Consider the following 23,540-nt stretch of genomic DNA (forward strand, 5'->3'; position numbering starts at 1 on the left):
CTCACAGGATCAGGGCCGCGCGCCACACAGGCCTGCCTGACTTAATGACATAAGCTGCCAGGAACACAGGCACTCCTGTTGAGAGAGTACGGAGAAGTAGTATAGAGAGAAGGGAGGAAAAAGAGAGAAGGATGGGGGGGAAAGACAGGATAAGAGAAAGAGAAGAAGGGAGGGGAACCTAACAGGGGATGCGATCACATGCCTTCCTTGTACTCCAGGTCCGTTTTAACCCTCTAACCCCCCCTCTACTAGCGTGGCTGGAGAAAATACACGCACGCACCACGCGCACACACACACACACACACACACACACACACACACACACACACACACACACACACACACACACACACACACACACACACACACACACACACACACACACACACACACACACACACACACACACACACACACACACACCTGACATGGCAGTGTGTTTCCTCCTTTATATAATAAGTGCTTCATTTTCATGGTACTTTTTCTTCTTTCCAACCTCGGTAGATCAATGGGGTATTCATGTGGTTTTCCACACTGGATCAATATAGTAAGCCAAATTAAAGGTTTGTGTGCGTGCGTGGCGTGCGTGGCGTGCCGTGTATACACATTTTTCTTAGCGTAAATTGGGAGATTTTACTGTGTAACCATTAACCTGACAGTCTGTTGTTCCTTAATGTTGTCTAATGTATAGAGCATTGAAATGCCCCAACACCCTCTAATTTGATCTTGTTCACTAATTGAGAGTCGTTAGGAAACCTTTTGAATGTTTGTAATTGCAGTGTCTCGTACAGCCTAAGTAACTATGTTTCCCTCCTAATTTTCTGCTTCAGAAAATCTGCTTTGTGCTGTGGCACTTTGATGTCTCTCAGGCCAGCAGTGATATAAGGCATAGCACAATTAAGGAAAGCAAACTAGCTGACCAATCTCTTAAAATGTAACGACCATCCAGTCAAACAACTCCTAAAAGGGATTTCAGTGACTACAGTAGCTGTGGACATAGACATATACATATGTGGACTCTGTGTTGTCTTTTTACGAGGGCTTATTTTTTCAGCTTTATTGGCACTTGAGGAGCAAACACGCTCACCTCATTTACCGTAGTGTTGTCTCGTTCAATGCAAAAGATGTTATATTTCCATCAGCCATTTTGAATTTGTAGACGGCAACTGGGAAGATTTGGACAGGAAATATGTTATGCTGGCAAGGAATCCATTTATTTTCTGCACATAAACCATGTCTTGATGAATAGAAATATTTTCTGTATGTTCTTTATGTGTTGACACAGATGCATTAAAAGGTCAAATCTCTTGTTCGACTTTTGACCAAACTCGACTCCCAAAATAGCAATGTGCGTATGTATGCATTTTCCTCCCCCTGGCTGAGTTATTAAGAGTTAATCCGCGGCACCGTGAGTGCACAAGAGAACGACTCCTCTCCCCTGCTCTTCTCTTCCTCTTCCTCTTCCTCTTCTTCTTCCTCTTCTTCTTCTTTGTCCTCTTCCTCTTCTTCCTCTTCTTCCTCTTCATCGTAGAGGAGAGGGGGTGATTTGTGTCCGAGCGAGCGGACCCCTGGCCGCCTCCTCTGTGAGGAGAGACAGAGCCTGCAGCACCCGTCAGGAGGTGGCCGGAGGAGTTATGGCCCACAGGCAGAGGAGGAGGTAGAGGTGGAGGAGGAGGAGAGATGTTGTCATCCGGGTGACGAACACCTGATTTAGATCAGGAGAGTAGAGGATAGGGCGGGGGAGGGGGGGGATGTAAGAGAGGAAAGAGGGAAAGGATGAGGATAGGAGGGGGAGGGAGGATGAGAGAGGAAAGAGAGGGATGAGGGAGGAGAGGAGGGAAGGGGAAGGATGGGGTGAATACGAGAGCCAGCATGAATTAGCAAGAAGGGAAGGCGAGAAGGGATGGAAGGACCTGCCTGGTGTAATTTACACTGGACTGGACAGCACATATTTTTGGATTTGAATTCTGCTTCTACTCCAGGCTTGGAAAATGAAAAAACGGTCCTTGTTGCAGACAGTGTGAAGCCAACTATCAGAGTTTGTTTTACTGAACACTTCTAGTTGCTTCTACGCTCATGTGTGTTGAATTAGCACTGCAAAATGTACTGTGAATCCTTTCAAGAGGTCTAGTTTAAGAGATTATTACTATCATAGGCAGCCATACTGTAGCTTCTCTGGACCGGCGGCACTAAGCTCACACTTGGAACAAGCCAGGTCGTTTATGATTGATCTACCCCCAGAATTAAACCTTTTTTCTGGAAACGGCTTAGACAGTAGTCTAGGAAAACATCTCTAAAAATACCCTCTGGCTGATTTTATTTCCCCATCTCGCCTCACTCCTCCTCCACTTTCTCTCCAGACAAACTGAAATTAACTGCAAACCTTAAACGTTGTGGTGTCAGCAATAAGACTTCAAAGAAGGTCTCATCATTGCTCATAACAGTTTGGGTGGTATTGGCTTTTCCAACATCTCACGTGGCCTGTGAGGAGGAGATGGGGAGGATCATCCTCTGTTGGACAGTGCTTTGAGATGATACCCTGGCGAGCCAGACTAAGACGTGCAAATATATATATATATTTATGCCTTTATTTGATAGGACAGTCTGAGATGGTGACAGGAAGCGATTGGGACAGAGAGACTGGGTGGGATCGGGAAATGACCCCGGCCGGACTCGAACTGGGGTCCCCGTGGGCATGCAAGCCCAAATGTGGGGGGCTTAGCGCGCTGCGCCACAGCGCCCCCAAGACGTGAAAATATGAGTCTGGAATTGTTGGGTTCAGATAGCTGAGGTGTCTGTGTAGGACCAAACCATTGTTGTTATGGTTCAACTTGTCTCTGCCTTGGCCAGTGCTATGGCCAATCAAGCAACCACTTTTGTGTTAGCTGAGGCCATGCTGCTGCCTCCACCATACAGAGAAGGAAAAAAAACAGTTGCCTTGTGATTGGTGAGCCCGGGCTGGTGCCTGTTGTGACAATCTTTTAAGAACCAGGGCTAGAGCAACTCGCTAGGCAGACATATTTTTGGCTGGCGGTCCGGTACATCTACTTTACAGGGCTATTGAGATGGACTCCCTTTGACCACCACAGAAGCTTTCAACCATCTGTGTTTATGTTTCTGGAGTGCCAAACAACACATCTAACAAATTGCTGCAAGATCTATGAGATTTATGCTTCAAAACCACCATCTGAAAAGCCCTAAAATGGAATGCATAATAAATGGTGGAAATGGCATGATTGGCAGTTTTCCCCCCACTTTTTTTGTAGCCAGTTCTGTGGTTGGTTTTTTTCACACTCTGTGGAATTTTACCCCTCTACCCCAGTGATAGTTTATAATTCTGTTGTGGTTGTCATAGGACATGACTAGGACTGTAACGATATTGTATCGAACCGAGAACTCGTGATACACAGAGTCACGATACTGTATCGTGATACAAGGAGGCAGTATCGTGATACGCCCTTTCAAAGGTTTATTACCCCTTAGTCCAGAAAACAACCTCATGATTTGATGTGATAGTGTTTCCAAACTTCAGTGGAGATACATTTCAGAAATTGTGGGGTGTATCGAACTGTAGGTCAAAAATCGTGATACGAACCGAATCGTGAGTTGAGTGTATCGTTACAGCCCTAGACATGACGCTAATTTAGTGTGTGTGTGTGTGTGTGTGTGTGTGTGTGTGTGTGTGTGTGTGTGTGTGTGTGTGTGTGTGTGTGTGTGTGTGTGTGTGTGTGTGTGTGTGTGTGTGTGTGTGTGTGTGTGTGTGTGTGTGTGTGTGTGTGTGTGTGTGTGTGTGTGCGCGCTCGTGTGTGCGTCCGTGCGTGCGTGCGGGTGAATTTAGTGGAAATTTGCCTCCATATCGTCCTTGTTTCTTACCTCATAGCCTCTCAGAACTGGTCTCAGATCCCTCCAAACCAGATGCACTTGTACTTTGGGGTCTTTTTTATTACCCTTATCATACTCTGCTGCCTAATTTGGTATGCAGTATGGGGACCCTTAAAAAAAGGGTAGAAGTCGTCGAGGGAAAAAGTAGAAGAATGACATCTGGGCATACCATATTATTTATAGCCAAGTGTGGTGAGATGTCATTGCCGTGCCACCTCTGTAAGCAACAAGTTTCCCCTTTGCACACAATGGCTATGTTTACATGAGACATTTAATTCAGAATTAACTCCTATTTTATTCTGAATAAAGCTTAATTCTGCTTTGAAAACGTCATGTAAACACTTCATAATTCGGAATGAAATGAAAGAACAAACTAAACTCGACTGAACTGTTTAGTTCTGAATTATTCATTCGGAATTAAAACCGCAGCAAATGTAGATCTGCAGTGTTACCTACTTCCTGGAAAAAGGTAAAGATAAAAAAAACAGCTGAATGACCGACTGACTAATTGACAGACATCAGGGTGTGTCGAGACATGTTGAATTGATTCATGATCATCAATGGACAGTGCACTGTTTGAAGTGTATGTGTATAGACTATACTATATACTACTCAGAGCCATTTAATAACAGAGTTGCGCAAACCGGGGACCAGGAAGTCGGTTGGTGATGTGATTCGCGTAGATTAAAATGTTTCTTAACAGTAAACTTCTGTTCGTTGGAAACTAACACAGAAGCATCACATACCAAACAAAGATTAAGTACAAACAAATTACATTACCTTTACCACATTTTCTGTGTTCTACGGCCACCTCCTGGAACTAAGTAACTTCTAATAGAACTAAAGTCAATGGGGATTTCCATGTTAACGCTCCGTGAGGCTCCATGAGAGCCGCCATTGCTGTGGAAAGATTGGTCCATAGAGGTCTATGGGAGTGGCGTAACTCTGATATTAGATGGCTCTGATACTACTATACTATAGTGGAAGAGAGAGTGGGCTTAATGTCCCCGGCCAGTCCTCCTCTCTACATTGTAAACCACACACATTAGTGACATGGCCAAGGTCAAGCATTCATTGATGACTCATTGATTACTTTGTTTTTCACTACAGAATATTGTAATGTTTTTTGATCCAACCAAAACTGATTGTATGGTGAGTCCAACCTTATTAAAGAACACCCTTGTCCTGCACAAATGTTGAATTGTTCTAGGGCAGCGAGCACTGTCTCTCGATTGCTCCATAGCTGTTGACATGAAAGCCCACTGGTGTTCCTGTGCCTCGTACGGATAGCATTTGTAAAGTCTATATTTGTACCGGCCACTGTCTGTCTTACTGACTTTGAAGGGAAAGATGAAAAGAAAAAAAAGGAGAAAAAAAGATGGAACTGGCACCCCTCAGTTGGCCTTCCTTTCTTCTTCAAAGGTGTGAATCAGATGGTGACCTTTATGACCTCCGGCAAGCCATGGCTTCCTGGTTGGGCGGCCCAGCGTGAGCAATGCATGCTCGTCAGTTGGGGGTGTGACAACTCTCAAAGCAAAAGTTTACAAGTAGAGGTGAGCTCACATGGATGGGCTTCCCGTTCGTCTGTGAGGATTACTGGAAGTGACCGTCCTTAGTTTGGTTTTAATGAAAACATGGTCTCTTACAGCCACCTCCATTTCAGTTTGAATGGAACATTAGTTCATTGGCAGTTTATTTGAAATAACAAATTGAACTTGGGTTGGGTTGCTATTATTGGGTGAGAATGTATCACCTTTTTGAATTATCACCCAGTGTATGCAAAAAGCTAATTTAAAGTTATGTTTAGGCCTTAGGGTCTCATTAATACATTTATTTGATCATACTTATCAGATTTCTGAGCTCCGGAAAAATTGGGAATCCTCCCACTTTGTCGGGAAGCAAACAACCAGTAGCAAACCAAGGGAGGCGGGTCAACCATGTCTTTTGGGAAATGTTAATGGTTATGCTCTTGGTCAGACCAAGTCTCGAAGAGATTTGAAAGTCAATGATAATAAGGCTTACACAGCATAGTTCTGTTGACCTTGTTTTTTATCGAGTGCTGTCATCACTGGCAAACAAAAGGGAATTTAAAATAGAACAAGTTGTTTGCATTCGTTTTTTTTCCTGATGGTCTCTGTGGCACTACAGTATTTTGTTTCCGAAGTACAGTGATCATCCACCCAAGTTCAGGCCTGAGTTGCAGCACCATGCTGCAGGTGGTTTGTGAAACTGTATTGATCCATGGCCTGCCATAACTCAAGCCTCGTTTCTTAGCTCCAAGGCCTCAGGTGAAACGGGGACTTGCACTGGTGAGTAAATATTGACACCTCTGCCTCTCCTCTCTTCCACTCTCCTCTCCTCTCTTCCCCTCTCCTCTCCTCTCTTCTCTCTCTTCCACTCTCCTCTCTTCTCCTCTCCTTTCCTATCCTCTCTTCCACTCTCCTCTCCTCTCCTCTCCTCTCCTCTCCTCTCCTCTCCTCTCCTCTCCTCTCCTCTCCTCTCCTCTCTTCCCCTCTCCTCTCCTCTCCTCTCCTCTCCTCTCCTCTCCTCTCCTCTCCTCTCCTCTCCTCTCCTCACTCCTCTCTCTCTCTGTCTCTCTCACCCATTCTCTCTCTCTCACCCATTCTCTCTCTCTCTCTTTCTCTCTGGTTCGCTCGCTCCTCTCCTGTATTCTCCTCTCCAAGCGGGGGCATCAGCGGTGAAGCTTGGTTCCAGAATTTTTTTTATGGCTTTCACCAGTAATAATTAATGGAGGTCTAAAATAATGTTATCCAAGGGGGAGGGAGGGCTGGAGGGAGGTACCCAGGTGAATGTTGGTGCCAGCGTTCCCAGGTTACTAAGGAGGTGGCGATCTGCCCGGCCAAAGAGTGTTGCCACGCTTTTGTAAACAGGGAGCAGTAGTGGTCAGAGTGGTCACATCCTCTGTCTGTCTATCTGCCTGCCTGCCTGTGAAGATTATCATTCGTTGTACATTTGTAAATCTCTCTCTCTCTCTCTCTCTCTCTCTCTCTCTCTCTCTCTCTCTCTCTCTCTCTCTCTCTCTCTCTCTCTCTCTCTCTCTCTCTCTCTCTCCTCATGCCGGTTCAGCGTTTGCCACTTGGCACTAGTTTGTGATTCGGCAAAGCTGCTGTTAAATCAGGAATAGCAGTCATGTGAGAAGTGCAGCGGTGGACAGGCCACATCGGCTTTGTGTGTCTGTTTGTCTGTTTTCCTGTGTGTTTATCTGTCTGTCCATCTTCGTGAAATTACAATTCATCTAAATGATGGTAGTGAAAACAGCAAAGTTGCACGCAAATCGTCTTCTTTTTTAGTGTTTAACCTTTTGTTCAAAATACGTATTCAGATGATGAGTCTGTCTGCGTGTCCGATTGTCCACCACCAAATGCTTTTTGTCCAGGTGCCACTTGGCATTAGTTGGGGACACAGCGGAGCCGGTGTTAAATTGGCAAAAGCCAGTCATCTGAGAAGTGTTTTGACAACATGTACTCTGTCACAGCCCGTCAGTTAAAAGGGATGAACCTTCGTGCTGTTGTGGCATGCATGAGTCTCCTCTCTCCACCAATCAGCAATGTGTATTGGTGCTTAAGTTTTTGACACAGCAGGGACTCCTGCATACGGTGGGCTTTGCCTGGTTTGTGACTGCAAGTGGAAATCCTAGCAGAACTTGAGCACATGGAAAGGAAAATCTGTGACTTTATTCATAGGCTGTTATGGAAACGGCCAATGTGCACAATGTGCCCTTTGACGTCGAGATCATGGTCGTATTTAGCATAGATAAATGAGTTTCTGTATTGGATGAAAGAGGATTTCTGCTCAGTAGAACTGCTCAATACATTTAGACGGGGACGGGGATTGGCAGCAGTGCTTGAAGGAAAGGTTCAGGACTTTTATCAATGTATTAAACATATGTCTAATGTGTGTACAATGACCTACTATCAGATGAAAATAAATGTTGTTTGGACCTTAAAGTGACCATCTGTATGTTTTCCTGTTGACATGCGTAAAGCCTTGATTCTGGGATTTTGGAAGCTGAACATGAATACCTGCAGTTGAAACCGCTACAGTAAATCTGCAGCACGTCATTCCCAATTTTAGCCAAAAAAATAAAGAAGTAATCCACTTCCTGTTTGACAGCAAAGTTGTGTGATTAGCAGCTACCCATGCCTTTGAACCTGTTTGGTTATGCTAACTAAGGGAGCACTGAAATTTTGTAAACAATACTACAAGCTTTGGCGGGAGCTAAAGAATTAGTCTTTTTTGCCGTAATGGGCTATTTCATGTACAAATTTCAGAATCCCATGACCGTGCAAGGTACTATGACTAAAAATTATTTACAGACTTCCACTTTAGGCTGTGATGGAACAGAGTACAATCATTAGTTAGTTAGATCTGGGTGTTTTCTCTTCATGCTGTAGTGGTTTGAAGAGAAAAGAATACACTCTGTTGTTCAACGGTATTTTTAGCCTTCACAAGTGTTTGTCATGGCACCAATATAGACGTTTCTTAAGTCCCCCATTAGAATAAATTGTGTTGTTTCCCAATTGGTATGCGAGTGCACTTTTACATGACCTATTGCAGTCAGTCAGAGAGTGCCCTATTCCTCTTTTGTCATGACAAAGAAATCATGAATGAAAATTCCCTTTTTTATCACCAGTGATCGATGTCTTGTTTTTTTTTAGTTCACCCCTGCTTCAGAATGATGTACTGCATGTTGTATTCCTGGCTCCGCTTGTTCTCCATTTGAACTTGCGTGGTGGTAAGATTTTCTCTTTTTTCCATCCCTCTTTCCCTCTCTCTCTCTCTGTGTCCCTCGGTCTCCCAACTGAATTGACTCCCACATCCATTCTCTGGGCCCGACATCCCAGTGGCACCAAATAAGGACAAGGAAAGTGCGGCCCCAGTATAAATAGAGCGGGATTGTTGCTTGGGAATATTTGCATTGACTGGATGGCTGGCTGGCCGGCGTGCCGTGTGGATGGGCTGTTATCTCATCTCATGCGGGCCACGCTGCGCTGCTGGTTTCCATGGAAGTGAGAGCGTGGAGGAGGCCCTCTATGCTACTCTCTCTCTCTCTCTCTCTTGCTGTAGTCTGGAGCTCTGTACATGGGGCTGGATCGCTAGTGTCACCCACCACACACACACACACTACACAGACAGACACACACACACACACACACACACACCTCTCTTCACAGTCTTCTCTTCTCTCTCCCCCCGCTCCCCCCGCTCTCTCCTTTTGCTGTCTCCATCTCTCTCTCCATCTTTCCTTCTCTTTCTCTCTTTCCATTTTTCCCTCTCTTCCTCATGCCCCCTCTCTCTTGCTCCCTCTTTGTGTTTCCCCATCTCCAGCACTCTCCCCTCTCTTTCTTTTTTCGGTCTTCTCCCCTGCTCGGTCATTCCGTTATTTACTCCCTTTACTCTTTCATCCCTTGTTCTCCTAGATTTGCTTCTTGTTTATAATGGCTCAATTGGTCAGTCAATTGGCCACTTTTAACATATCCCTATTTACCCAACCATGATGTTGGTGTGACCTGAAACAGCAACTCAACCGTTTTTGAACAAATGTCCCTTTGACCTCATCATAAGACCACCAATCCCCCCTTCGTATTAGAAAATAAAATAGACAAATGCCCCCAATAGGAACTAAACACCACCCCCTCTCAGCTGTATCCTTCGCGACGCCCTCCCAGGCCTCCTTAACGCCCCCTGGGGGTGCTGTAGAGCCCTAGTTGAGAAACGCTGTCCTAGAAGGAGCAAAAAAAAAACCCAGATTGCACAACACGTTCACCTTAGCCAGTGTGCTGTAGTGTAGGAGATCTTGGCCTTGTGTTCTGTGGCTGTGGAGCTTAGCATCACACCATGCTGTCTCCTCAGCTTGGCTTGGTACTCACTCACTCACCCACACACACATGCAGCGCACCTCCTCAAACTGCTACACACGCACACGCACACACACACACACACACACACACACACACACACACACACACACACACACACACACACACACACACACACACACACACACAACACACACACACACACACACACACACACACACACACACACACACACACACACACACACACACACGCACACACACACTTGCTCTCATTCTCTCTCTCTCTCTCTCTCTCTCTCTCTCTCTCTCTCTCTCTCTCTCTCTCTCTCTCTCTCTCTCTTAGACACACTCTCTCTTTCTGTCCCTCTCCCTTTCTCCCCTCTCCCTCTCCCTCTCTCCTTCCCCTCCCCTCCCTCTCTCCCTCCTCACTTTCTCTCACATTCACACTCCTCCTCTCCAGCACTGTGTGGGAGATTTGTCAAGCTGGCTGTACTGTACTGTACTGAAGGATGGAGGGAGGCTCCCGTGCGTTTTCAAGGGCACTGTCTCGCCCGTACCTGTTGGGCATTGATCATGCTGTCGAAACGTTAGCCCGGCAGCCGCAGAGGGCAGGCCAGAGGTCGGCCGCAGACATCGGAGGCTCCCTGGTCCTTCTGACACTCTGGGGCCTGCTGTTGACATTGCATACATTATATACGCACCCCTATATGTGGGTGGGAGACGTGACACCTTGTTTTTTCGTAACATTGGTTAAAAACCTACAAAACTGTTATTTTCCTTTAAAAAACAAATGTCAATGAAAGAAGATGTGGTACATTATGTTTCATATTAGTCTTAGATGAGAAGAAACATTTTTGTTAAGATTTATGTTAAGGTTTATATGTCAAATTTCCTGCGGTGTGACTGTAACATTAATGAAACAATATATAATAATATATATATAAATTAACCAACAACATTTTGAATAATGTATGAAGCATTTGGCATGATTGCATAAATCTTAACTTTAGATTAAGATATGTGAATGTGGAAAAAACTCAAGACAGTAATATTAACTACAAGTTCAATTTCGTAACACAAATTGCGTCCTGTGGGGTGACATGTATGTCAATGTTTGTGAATAGGCAGCTGCAAGGCCAACTACAAGGGTCTTAAAGACTGGCTCCTAACCAGTCAGTACCTCAGTTATTGGAGAGTGCTGTGGAAGTTTAAGGTGACTCTTAACCTCTTAATATGTCTTCATATTGCAATCTTTCTGTCACGCAATGCTTAGGTTCATTTTATGGTGTCCTGTGGTGTGACTGCTCTTATAGGAGGAAAAAAAGTGTTTTTTATTAATGAAAATGCATATTAAGATTAAACACAATATCATTATCAATTTAGCATGAGCTCAGATGTCAGTCATGTATACAAAAGGATTAAAATGGCCATAATGCAGTGAATTCCCTGTGGTGTGACTCCATTTTCCTGCGGTGTGACATGCCTATGCTATGTGTTGATGCAGGACACATTTTCCCAAAAATGGCAAAAATAAGGTGAAATTCCACAGACCACTAAGTGCTTTATTTTTTTCTATTTTTTTCCAATTTTTATCCATCTTTTTTTTCAGGAATTTGAAAAACTTTTTTTTTTTTTTGCGTTACGCCCTTAAACGTCAACCACCCACATATACCGCTGCTGCCAATCAGACACAGACGCATCAAGGCTTCAATATCAGGTCAAGGTGGTCTGAATGTGCTTGGGCATGTATGGACGACGTATTGATTCATTCAAAGTCTCGAAAGGCCTAAATAACACCCATGTTGGAAAGTAACTTTAATAAAGCGCAAAACTACTGTTGCTGCCAATCAGACACATGTAAGAGCTCCCATACCAGGTCAAGGTGATCTGAATGCAGGTGTATTGATTCGTATAAAGTGTCAAGAATGGTTGATGGACCCCTTTTCAAAATTCACCTTCAAAGAAAAAGTGTTACATTTTCATGTCAGCTGTAGTTACAGGGCACAATGGCATGGAACAGTTGCGCTCTTGAATATGTATTCATGTAAAGATTCTGTGGGAAAGCTTCTCATAAACACTTACCCTATCTGTCGCTCTCTCTCGGTCTCTCTGTCTCTCTCTCACTCTAGCTCTCTCTAGCTCTCTATCTCTGTCTCTCTCTCTCTCTCTCTCTCTCTCTCTCTCTCTCTCTTGCTCTCACTGCCTCTCTCTCTTTCTCTCTTGCTGCCTCTTTCTCTCTCCCTCTCTCTCTCTCTCTGTCTGTATGTCTGTTTTTGATCTTCGTCTGGCATTAGAGGTCTTGCCCAGCACATAGCCCGTAGGCTAGTAATACAAGGTCTGCCCTCAGACATATTCAGACATTGAGAAGGGGTAAAGCGGAGCAAGACTGGAGCCAGAAAACCGTCTCGGGCATTTTCGCCCCCTTAAAATGGTGGGCAGGTCTCCCCCCAATCGGCCCCTTGAGCGCTGTCTGCCCTCCGGGAAATGCCCCATATGCCAGATGACCAGTCCAGGCCTGGGGTAAAGTAAAGTGTAGTAAAGTCTGGGGCTCTTGCCTGTGAGCCTCCCATGCTTTATCTGCGCTCTTCTATCACGTAGGAACAGAGGAGGAGGGAAGGGAAGGGATGGGATGGGATGGGATGGGATGGTTGTGTTTGCTCACGGACTTGTTCTCTCTGTCGAGGGAATTCCCGCTAGCAACGAGCGCTATCTGGATGATATGGAAATATTTATACACAGTGGAAGGGTGAATGTACTTGATGGACCTGCAACTTACATGCACTGTAAAGAAATTGGAGGCTTTAAATATACATTGTGATGCTCAAATCCTGTTTCCTCTCATAGCTTAACCCATTAAGACACAGCGTTATAAATGTGCTGTTACCAGAATGGCAATGACCAAGTCGTAGTAGCATTACTAAAGGCCCTGTGTTATGTCATAGTATTGTAGTACCATGGTCAATGTCTATTACAACGTGGCACTGGAGGTACGTCGTGCATTAAGGGGCTACACATCAGCCAAATGTTCAAATTGGAAAATGAGTTCCACAAGGTGTTTTTTATAGGGGTGAGATGATGCTTTGACCCCTCTGGACTTGTTGTTCTCCTATGTAGCAAAGCAAAGGTAATTTTACTGATCAGTCCCTTTATCCAACTAGAATTAGAGGAAGTATTGACTTTGCTTAGGAAAGGAAGTAGTATGCCCTTTTGCTCTGTCAGTGTGTGTGTGTGTGTCTTCCCCCCCCACTCTCTCTTTCTTTCTTTCTTTCCCCCTCTCTCTCTTCCTCTCTCTAGGTGTTGCCCTATGCCCTCATTAGTCTGAGTGAGGCGCACCATGTCCCAATCATTTAATCAGTGCACAAGACCTTTGTACTTAACACACCAGTTCAGTGGTACTGCAGTCGATGTCTGTCAGCCACAACAGTATTTTTGTGTTTCTTGTTTGTGTTCTTTCTTCTAAGATTTTCCTCCAACCGTACATGTCCTAAGCTTAATTGGTCTACTGATATTTTTCCTCTTGAAAACAAATGTAATAAATGAAAGAAGATGTGGTACATCATGTTTCATATTAGTCTTTGATGAGAAGAAACATTTTTGTTCAGATTTATGGAAAGGTTTATATGTCAAATGTCCTGTGGTGTGACTGTAACATTAATACAACCTGGAATATACAGCTATACAATAAACCAACAACATTTTGAATCATTTATAAAGCATTTGGCCTGATTGCATAAATATTAACCTTATATTAAAAAATATGAATGTGAAAAAAACTCAATACAGTAATATTACCTACAAGTTCAATTTCATAACACAAATTGCGTCCTGCGGGGTGACATGTAAATCAGGTTTGCGGACGTGCAGCTGCAAGGCCAACTACAAGGGTCTTAAAGACAGGCTCCTAACCAGTTATACCTTAGTTATTGGAGAGTGGTGTGGAAGTTAGTGACTATTAACCTCTTAATATGTCTACATATTGCAATGTTTCTGTCACACAATGCTTAGGTTCATTTATGGTGTCCCGTGGTGTGACTGCTCTTATGGAAGGAAGAAAAGTTTTTTTATGAGTGAAAACATATTAAGGTTAAACACAATATCATTATCAAGTTAGCATGAGCTCGGAGGTCAGTCACAAATACAAAAGGGTTAAATTGGCCACAACGCAGTGAATTTCCCTGTGGTGTGACTTCATGTCCTGTGGTGTGACATGCTTAGGCATTGTGTTACTCAATCCTTACTTATTTTTCATCCATCATGCAAGGATATGAGGATACCAGGAGATTTATCTGTCACATTCACACAATTATTACAAGTAATGCAGTGAAACCATGCAGTGAAATCACAGTTGTCTGCCTGTATGATGCATAGGCGTGTGTGGGTGGGGGTGGGGGGGGGGTGTGTGCGGGTGGGTAGTAGTGTGTGTGTGGGGTGGGGATTAAATGATATAGCAGAAAGAGCATCAGGGGGTATGTCTGCAGAATGTTAATCATTTTATTGTATCTTACAGAAATGTCACACCAGTGATGTCACACCGCAGGACACATTTTCCCAAAAATGGCAAAAATTTGGCTAAATTCCACGGACCAATGACATGCCCATTTTTTCTATTTTTTCCAATTTTTCCACCCATTTTTTCAGGAATTGGAATGTGTTTCCTCCTTTAAGTGTGTTACGGCCTTAAACGTCAACCACCCATAGACATATTCATCAGATCCCATCATAAAGGATACGGAGGGGGTCGTCAAAACTTGTTATTAAGGATACGGAAGGGGAGTCGTCAAAACTTGTCATTATGGGGGAAAGGGAACTGTTTCTTTTTTTTTTGTCTTTCACGACTTAATTGATGATAGGACAGTTTGAGAGGTGGACAGGAAGCGAATGGGGAGAGAGATGGGGAGGGGTCGGCAAAGGACCCGGGCTGGGAATTTAACCAGGATCGGGTGCATGGCAGATGAGTACCCTATCAGTTGGCCACGGTAGGGCCAGGGGACTGTTTTTCTATTCAGTGCTGTGCTGTTCAATGTTAGGCAGGGTAGATACCATGCTCTTCGCAAGCCTCCATACAAGCCTCATGTCCTTTTGACCTTGTTCCGTACAAGCTCTATTCATGGAAAATTGTGTAAACACTGCTATCACGTGTTACATGACTGAAACAATATGTGAAAGGAAGGGATTAATTTTGTGTGTGTGTGTGTGTGTGTGTGTGTGTGTGTGTGTGTGTGTGTGTGTGTGTGTGTGTGTGTGTGTGTGTGTGTGTGTGTGTGTGTGTGTGTGTGTGTGTGTGTGTGTGTGTGTGTGTGTGTGTGTGTGTGTGTGTGTGTGTGTGTGTGTGTGTGTGTGTGTGTGTGAATGTTGGTCTACATGCATGTTTGTGTGCACATCGATTCCTGGTAAACATTGCCATCGCGGTGCACGTCACTCAGACAATAGTGAGGAAAGGTATCATTTTGCAGGTATGTGTATGCGTGTACCAGTAAATCAATATACAGTGCCCTCCATAATTATTGGCACCCCTGGTTGAGATGTGTTTTTTAGCTTTCAATTATTTTATTTTTTTTCTAAATAATATGGGACCTTAATGGAAAAAAAGAGAAAAATACAACCTTCAATACAAGTGCATTTATTCAGTGGGGAAAAAATCCCACATAAAGAAATAATTATTTGACATCAAATAATGTGTGTCACAATTATTAGCACCCCTGGTGTTAATATTTTGTACAACCCCCTTTTGCCAACAAAACAGCACCTAATCTTCTCCTATAATGTTTCACAAGATGGGAAAAGACAGAAAGAGGGATCTTCAGCCATTCCTCTTTGCAGAATCTCTCTAAATCATCCAGAGACCTGGGTCCTCTCCTCTGTACTCTCCTCTTCAGCTCACCCCACAGGTTCTCAATGGGGTTGAGGTCAGGGGACTGAGATGGCCATGGGAGGAGCTTGATTTTGTGTCTGGTGAACCATTTCTGTGTAGATTTGGCCATATGTTTAGGGTCATTGTCTTGCTGAAAGACCCAGTGACGACCCAGCTTCAGCTTTCGGGCAGAGGGCAACAGATTTTGATTTAAAATGTCCTGGAATTTCAAAGCATTCATGATGCCATGCACCCTAACAAGGTTCCCAGGGCCTTTGGAAGCGAAACAGCCCCACAGCATCACTGACCCACCCCCATACTTCACAGTGGGTATGAGGTGCTTTTCAACATGCGCATCTTTCGTGGTACGCCAGACCCACTTAGAGTGTTTGTTGCCAAAAAGCTCAATCTTGGTCTCATCTGACCAAAGCACACACGGTCCCAGTTGAAGCCCCAATACCGCTTGGCGAACTCCAGACGCTTGCGTTTATGATTGTGAGTGAGGAAAGGTTTTCTCCGTGCATGCCTCCCAAACAGCTTGTTGGCGTGTAGACAGCGCCTGATGGTTGATTTGGAGACTTTGTGACCCCAGGATGCTACCATTTGTTGTAATTCTGTAACAGTGAGCTTTGGAGATCTTTTGATTTCTCTTACCATCCTCCTCACTGTGCGTGGTGGCAAAATAAACTTGGGTCCTCGTCCAGGCTTGTTTACCACTGTTCCAGTTGTTTTGAACTTCTTAATTATTCCTCTCACAGTGGATATGGGCAGCTGCAGTTGAGTGGCAATCTTCTTGTAGCCTCTGCCTGACCTGTGAAGGTCGACACACATCTGCCTCACTTGTATGCTGTGTTCCTTTGTCTTTCCCATGTTTAAGAGTGGATAAGAGAAATGGCCTCGGTGTCACGTCATATTTATACCCCAGGGAAACAGGAAGTGATGAATTACTAATTAAATGTTCCTACATACTCTGGTAAACTTTGTAAACTACTGTAGAAATGACAGAAATGCTTCAATTATATTTATTTCCTGGGAATTGTTAAGGGTGCCAATAATTGTGGAACAGGTGATTTAATGAAAAATAATTATTTTTTAGTCAGGGATTTTTTTTATTTTCTTACAATTCATTTGAGTTGAAGGCTACATTTTCCTACAATTTTCAGTGTGACAGTATTCTTCTGCAATAAACACTGAATTTATTTTAAGGCTTTTAACACATCTCAACCAGGGGTGCCAATAATTATGGAGGGCACTGTATTTGTCTGCATGGGTGTTAGTGAACACATGAATGCGTGTCTATCTGCCTGTCTGCCTTTCTGCCTGTCTGAATAGGCGTGCGTGCGCGCGGGTGTGTGCGTGCGTGCGTGCGTGCGTGTGTGTGTGTGAGAGAGATGGCAGCAGAATTTTAAACAACTTTTCTGCCATCTGTCTCATCACACACCTGCAGTGGCTTTGGACTCTTCTCTCCTCTCCTCTCCTCTCCTCTCCTCTCCTCTCCTCTCCTCTCCTCTCCTCTCCTCTCCTCTCCTCTCCTCTCCTCTCCTCTCCTCTACTCTCCTCTCCCCGATGAGTATTCTGCCCTGCTGTTTGTTTTGAAGTCTGTTTAGTCATTCCTAGCTATTTATTTTCACTCTACCTCCCAACTCTAACCTCTCACTCTCTCTTGCACGCACACACGCACGCCTCCTTCTCGCTCTCGCTCTCTCTGACTTACTCAGTCATGAACTCACTTGCACTCCCTCATGTACACAGCTACACACACACACACACACACACACACACACACACACACACACACACACACACACACACACACACACACACACACACACACACACACACACACACACGCACGCACGCACGCACGCACGCACGCACACACACTCACACACTGATGTCTTATATTGATTACATTTTGGTTGATGCAGCCAGACGTGTGTGTCTGTGTCTGTGTCTGTGTCTGTGTCTGTGTCTGTGCGTGTGTGTGTTTGTGTGATTGTCCTGAGCAGCAAGCGCTGCGGCGGGTGTGAATTGGACAGGCTGCTGTGTGAATGGGAAACGGTCGGTTTTTCCTGGGCCTGCCTTCTGCCATCATACCCCAGTTTTGGGGGTGTGAAATTAAGGCTCGAAGGTAGTCGACGAGCTCGTCTGTCTGTCTGTCTGACTAGACCGCTGTGTGTGTGTGTGTGTGTGCGTGTGTGTGCGTGTGTGTGCGTGTGTGTGCGTGTGTGTGCGTGTGTGTGCGTGTGTGTGCGTGTGTGTGCGTGTGTGTGCGTGTGTGTGTGTGTGTGTGTGTGTGTGTGTCTGTGTGTGTGTCTGACTTCACAGTGACCGGATTGGTGATCCATAGTGTTGTCTGACCTCGATGACCGTGTGTGCCATCACTTAAAGTACACATTTAGAGATGCATACAATGGTTTGTGTGCATATATGTGTGTGTACTATATTTCTTTTACGGGTTAATTGTCAACTACCCTGTCTAGCCACATGGACAACACGCACGCACGCACATACGCACGCACGCACGTACGCATGCACGCACGTACGCACGCACGCACGTGCGCGCGCACGCAGACTGCACAGTCCATTAGTCCTGTCATCATGGTGGTAGGGCGGGGGTCACATAGAGAGGAGCTGTGTTCTGTACACTCACGCTCCTGACCCAAGCTGTAGGATGTTGTGGAAATGGTAGACCGCCCGCACGCACGCATGCACTGACAGACGCATACACAGATGTATCTTTTTTATCCCAACACAGTTTTGCCATGACTAGCACCTGCTGCGTTTTGATTGGTTGGACTTTTAACCCATCCGCTGCCACAGTGCTGGGCTGAGATGTTAATAACAATAGCATTTTGGGGATTTGTTTGTTGTGGTCTGGGCAACAAGTTTTGACCATTTTGCTTTGGTGGTTTCTTCATTGTTATTCACAAAACTAAAACGCTTAAAGAAAACCTTTTGGGGTTAGGAATTCTGGGGGCAACCACCACCACTGTTTTGTTTTGGTTATGCTAATAAAATGCTAGGGTTAGGGTTAGGAATCGTTTTGGTCTGGGCACAGTTTTTGGGATTGTTTTTTTTCTTGATTGGTTTGCTGTTACTGACAAAAGTAAAACAAAATGAAACACATACATCTTCACCATTGAGAGTAAATAGAATGGAGGCCAAAATTCTATTTCATTGTTGAAGCCAAGTTGGAGCCAAGGTTGGACCCAAAAAGACCAAAAAATGGCCAAATCCCATTCATTCCTATGAGAGACATAAAACCCTGTATCTCCCTTAAATGCCACTCCAGGGGGATCATTTTTCGCTCAACTAGTAGGTCCCCTTGCTCTCCAACTTACCAGGGTGGTGATTTTTTGTGGTGATGTTTTATTTTAGAGAGATATTAAAAGTTAAATTGACCAATGAGCATCAGAACATGGTTTGATTGACCGTTAGAAGTCTTGTTGTTGTCCAATCAGCACGTGCGTTTGGCGTTGCTAAGGTGGAATGTAAGTTGGAATGTTCCCAAATCTGGCTTCAAAGCGTTGAATGGCAAATAGCGTTGATTTGGCGTCCATTCTATTTACTGTCAATGATCTTCACTGACTAGTTTTGTTTCAGGGGTGTTTTGATTGCCATCCTGGACAGGACTCTCTTTCATTTTTTAAAAAAAAATCCTGCTGCTGAGAAGACATTGAACGGATCAAGTGTGGTAGCCAATCAAAACATAGCATGGCAGAACTGCATTGGGGTAAAAAAGACACCACAGAGACAGTTATGCACAGACAAATGCATACAAACAGAAGCAGACACATACACACGCGCATGCACACACACACGCACACGCACACGCACACGCACACGCACACGCACACGCAGACACAGACACAGACACAGACACAGACACGCACACGCACACGCACACGCAGACACAGACACAGACACAGACACAGACACAGACACAGACACCACATACAGATCACACACATGCTGTACAATGCAGGCACCTTCTGACTCACAGCCTGATACCAGCAGCAGTGTTTACAGAACAGGCCAAGACGCCCTGTACCTGACCCCTCCTACAGACTGAGGAGAGGAGAGCATGTACTGCATGTGAAGGTGTTGATGTGTGTGTGTGCGCGTGTGGGAGGGTGTTGCATTGGATGGATGGAGAGAGAGAGATGAGAGAAACGAGAGCAGCTTTCCTCTTTTTATGCCCCCGCTCTGTTTCTCTTGCATTGTTTTCCTTTCTCTCTTTCTTTCCTTTACTCCCTCATTCATTCATCTACTTGGGCTTCCTTGTTCTTTTCTTGGAAGGGGATGCTCTTGCTGAGGGAAAGTAGGCCTGGGGTGAGTTTCTCAAAAGAGAAGTTGTTAGCCTGTTAGCAACTTCGGTAGTTGCCAATGGCAAAATGCTTTGAAAACAGCAAAGTAGCTAATGTAGTTAGCAACTTTGGTTTTGAGAAATTCACCCCTGGTTTGTTGATGCTCTGCTCTGCTCTGCCTGGGTGGGGCTAAAGCAAGGGTAAGTCAGCTGTAGCCGTGCACTAATGGAGCTGCTTTTGTGGGACCAGAGGAGACTGTATTACTACTACAGTGTGCTAGCTTTAGCCTGGTTCTCACCAGATCTCTGAGTGTGTTTGTAGCTCTGGAGCCCCCTGGTGGAGCTCCAACACACACGGTGGTCTGGGAGAATGGAGCAGGACTCCATTTCTCCGGTCAAAAAGTAATTGAGGCATTTATTGCTTTATTGCAGTATCAATGGCAGAGTCGCAGGACAGATTGTAAACAATATTGATGCTTTAGAGATCAACAGAAAACGTTTTTGAAGGTATTTGTTGTGGACGAGGATGGGCAGAATGATGGATAAAGCCATGCTTTCTGTAGGCGGAGCCAACGCGTGCTCTGCCAGACCCTAGTGGTGGAGCTCAAGAGGCTGCGCAGAACTACAGGTTGGGCAAGAGCCAGGCAAGCTGTACTAGCTTGGTCACTGATGGGCAACTTGGATTCAGAAGCTACAATCCAGTGCCACAAGGTAAGGTTAAGTTAAGAGGTAAATCATCTAATAGAAGAGGCTGAAGTCCTTGTTTTCTCAAGAAAAGCGCTTGTATTAGATGATTCACCTCTTAACTTAATCTTAACTTATCCTGAACCAGCTTTGTAGTATTAGTTTTAACTACCGGTATCTAAATAGAGCAATTGGATGAGCCAGATGTGTCGACTGGATCGGTTCGTAAAGCTCCAGTCAAGTCACATGTCCCCTTCACATCACATCTAGGTTGGGTCTTCCCTCTGGGTCAGAGATTACTCGTGTTGCCTGACAACTGATCAATCAGCGAACAGAGGAGGGATGAAGGAGGAGGGCAAATGGTGACCCCTTTACGTACCAGCAGATTAAATGTTACAAATGTTAGCGACTTGGTAAAATCAGACTCCCATTTCAAACTCCCCATTTGAACAGTTCATCCCTTCCAACAGTAGTTGTTTCTCAGTTCTCGTTTCAGCCATTCCAGACCCTCTGTAGGTTTGAATGCCAGACTGTTCCCCAATTTTAGGGCAGTTAAGGATAGCCCATCGCGTGAGGCCAAGGATATTTGATAGCGCGTCTCACCGGTAACAAGTCGATGAATCACTGAAGTGAAATCAAATATTATTTGAAGATTGGGAAAAGTACTTAGGGCATCTTCTGGCCTAGTGGTTACTCTAGAGTTTCTCAAGGGTTGGAGAGGTTGGAGGGGTTGAATGTTCGAATCCTGCCCTTCCCATGTTTGAAATGCCCTTGAGCAAGGCATCTAACCCCAAACTGCTCCAGGGACTGAAACTGAAACTTTTGAAAATATTTGTAAGTTGCTCTGGATATTTGCTTTAGGGATTTGCATGCTCTGACATGGGTTTGCAAGGGTCTCTGAATTTTCGAATAGGAAATATGAATGCTGTACCCTCATGGATTCGAGGCCATTGATAAATCTAAGCCATGTGACCCCTGCATAGTCCGGGAAGAATGTGAACTGCATGACTTTACAGTAATTAGGGCAAAATTGCGCGAATCAAATAGTTAGGACGAGCTGACGCCAGATGAATGGGGTATGCCTTCTGCCATGAATATTTATCTGGAGCTAGACAATAGGGGTAGGCCTACAAAAATGTGGTTTATTTTTTTTCCTTGTCTGACATTTGTAATGAGGTGCTACTTTAACTACTCACAGATTCAAAAATGCAGTTGAAATGGCAGAACCAATGACGAGTGAGTCCATGCAGAGAGGCAATTGTTGTCTGAAACAACTGTCGCGTTTTACCTATATTTCCCTTCTCCACTACGTTAAAACGTTCACCATGTCACATCTCTGAAAAAAATGGCAGGTTTTCTCCCATTAAAAGTCAAAATTGCAATTACCTTTTGAGTTGTGTTTTTGCAAAATACTTAATAACATCTTTGTTCATCATTGATGGTGTTGACCCCCTCGCCTCATGAGGAAATGATGGGAGGACCAAGTTTAACTTGATGTGGTATTGGTGACCTGAGGTGAAAGTGAAAGTGAAAGCCCATCTGGGACACTTTAACTCCTATTGCCATTGCGACACAGCAACAAAATTACATTTATGCCTCACCCGTGCGAGGGAACAATGCGCCGGCAGCACGATACCATGCTCAGGGTACTTCAGTCATGGATGACGGTGGGGGAGAGCGCTGTTTAATTACTCCCCCAACCATTCTGAGGTGTCGGGAGTTGAACTGGCAACCTTTGGGCTACAATTTGATGCCCTAACCGTTTACCGATGACTGCCATGATGATGTTCATGCCTCCCTGTGGTGATGCCTAAAACCCTTTCTCATCTCTTTCCCCTCTTCTCGCTGTCTACCTGCCTGCCTCTCTCTCTCGCTCTCTCGCTCTCTCGCTCTCTCGCTCTCTCGCTCTCCTTCTCTCTCTCTCTCTCTCCCTCCCCCCTTCTTCTTCTCCTCCTCCACAGCTGGTATCAAACGTGCTGATCTTCTCCTGTACCAACATCGTGGGGGTGTGTACCCACTACCCGGCTGAGGGCTCCCAGAGGCAGGCCTTCCAGGAGACCCGCGAGTGCATCCAGGCTCGACTCCACTCCCAGAGGGAGAACCAGCAACAGGTGGGGACACTGGGGGACATGAATGGGGGACACTGGAGACAAGAATGGGGGACTCTGGGGATAGGAATGGGGGACACTGGGGAACACTGGGGACATTGGGGGACACTGGGGGACAGGAATGGGGGACATGAATGGGGGACAGGAATGGGGGACACTGGAGACAAGAAGGGGGTCTCTGGGGATAGGAATGGGGGACACTGGGGACAGAATGGGGGACATTGGGGGACAGGAATGGGGGACACTGCGGGCATAGCAGTGTCGGTGACGTTTTTTAGTAGCAGAAGTCAGGTGGCACAACAGGGGACGTAACACAGCAAATTATGTACAATCGGCTCCAGTGGACCCCTCCCAGCCATACAGTGGTGCTCATATGTTTACATACCCCAGCAGAATAAACGCTTTCTCTGCGATTTCTCACAAAATATGAAGGATTACACAAAACCTTTTTTTTCACTCATGGCTAGTGACTGGCTTAAGATATTTATTAGCAATATTCTGTGTTTATTCTTTCAAAAGCATGATCACAACCCAAACTACCCAAATGACCCTGTTCAAAAGTTTACATACCCTAGTTTCTGATGCTGAATATGGCCCTGTTTAACATCAGAGACCGCTCTAAATTGTTTGTGGTAGTTGTGGATAAGGCTCTTAATGTTCTCAGATGACAAAACAGCACATTCTTCCTGGCAGAATGGTTGTTTCCTATAATATCTTTGGGTGTCTTACTGGAACCTCACATTTGAGGTTTCCCCTGAGTGGCTCAATGATGTTGAGATCAGGAGAGTGAGATGGTCGCTCAAAAACCTTCATTTTATTCTTTCTGAAGCTAATGACTGGTTGATTTGGCTTTCTGTGTCGAAA

General features: G+C 45.0%; 1 protein-coding gene across 3 annotated transcripts in view; it reads left to right on the top strand.

Annotated features, from left to right (window-relative positions):
• Positions 1-23,540, top strand: part of adcy5 (adenylate cyclase 5) — a 170,231-nt gene that overhangs the window by 48,641 nt on the left and 98,050 nt on the right. For all 3 annotated transcript variants that reach the window (XM_063214191.1, XM_063214192.1, XM_063214193.1), the window contains exon 2: positions 22,530-22,679. In XM_063214191.1, the coding sequence (XP_063070261.1) occupies positions 22,530-22,679 (150 nt within the window). The remainder of the gene's footprint in view (positions 1-22,529; positions 22,680-23,540) is intronic.

This window comes from Engraulis encrasicolus, chromosome 13, assembly GCF_034702125.1.
Source record: "Engraulis encrasicolus isolate BLACKSEA-1 chromosome 13, IST_EnEncr_1.0, whole genome shotgun sequence".
Taxonomy (NCBI): Eukaryota; Metazoa; Chordata; class Actinopteri; order Clupeiformes; family Engraulidae; genus Engraulis; species Engraulis encrasicolus.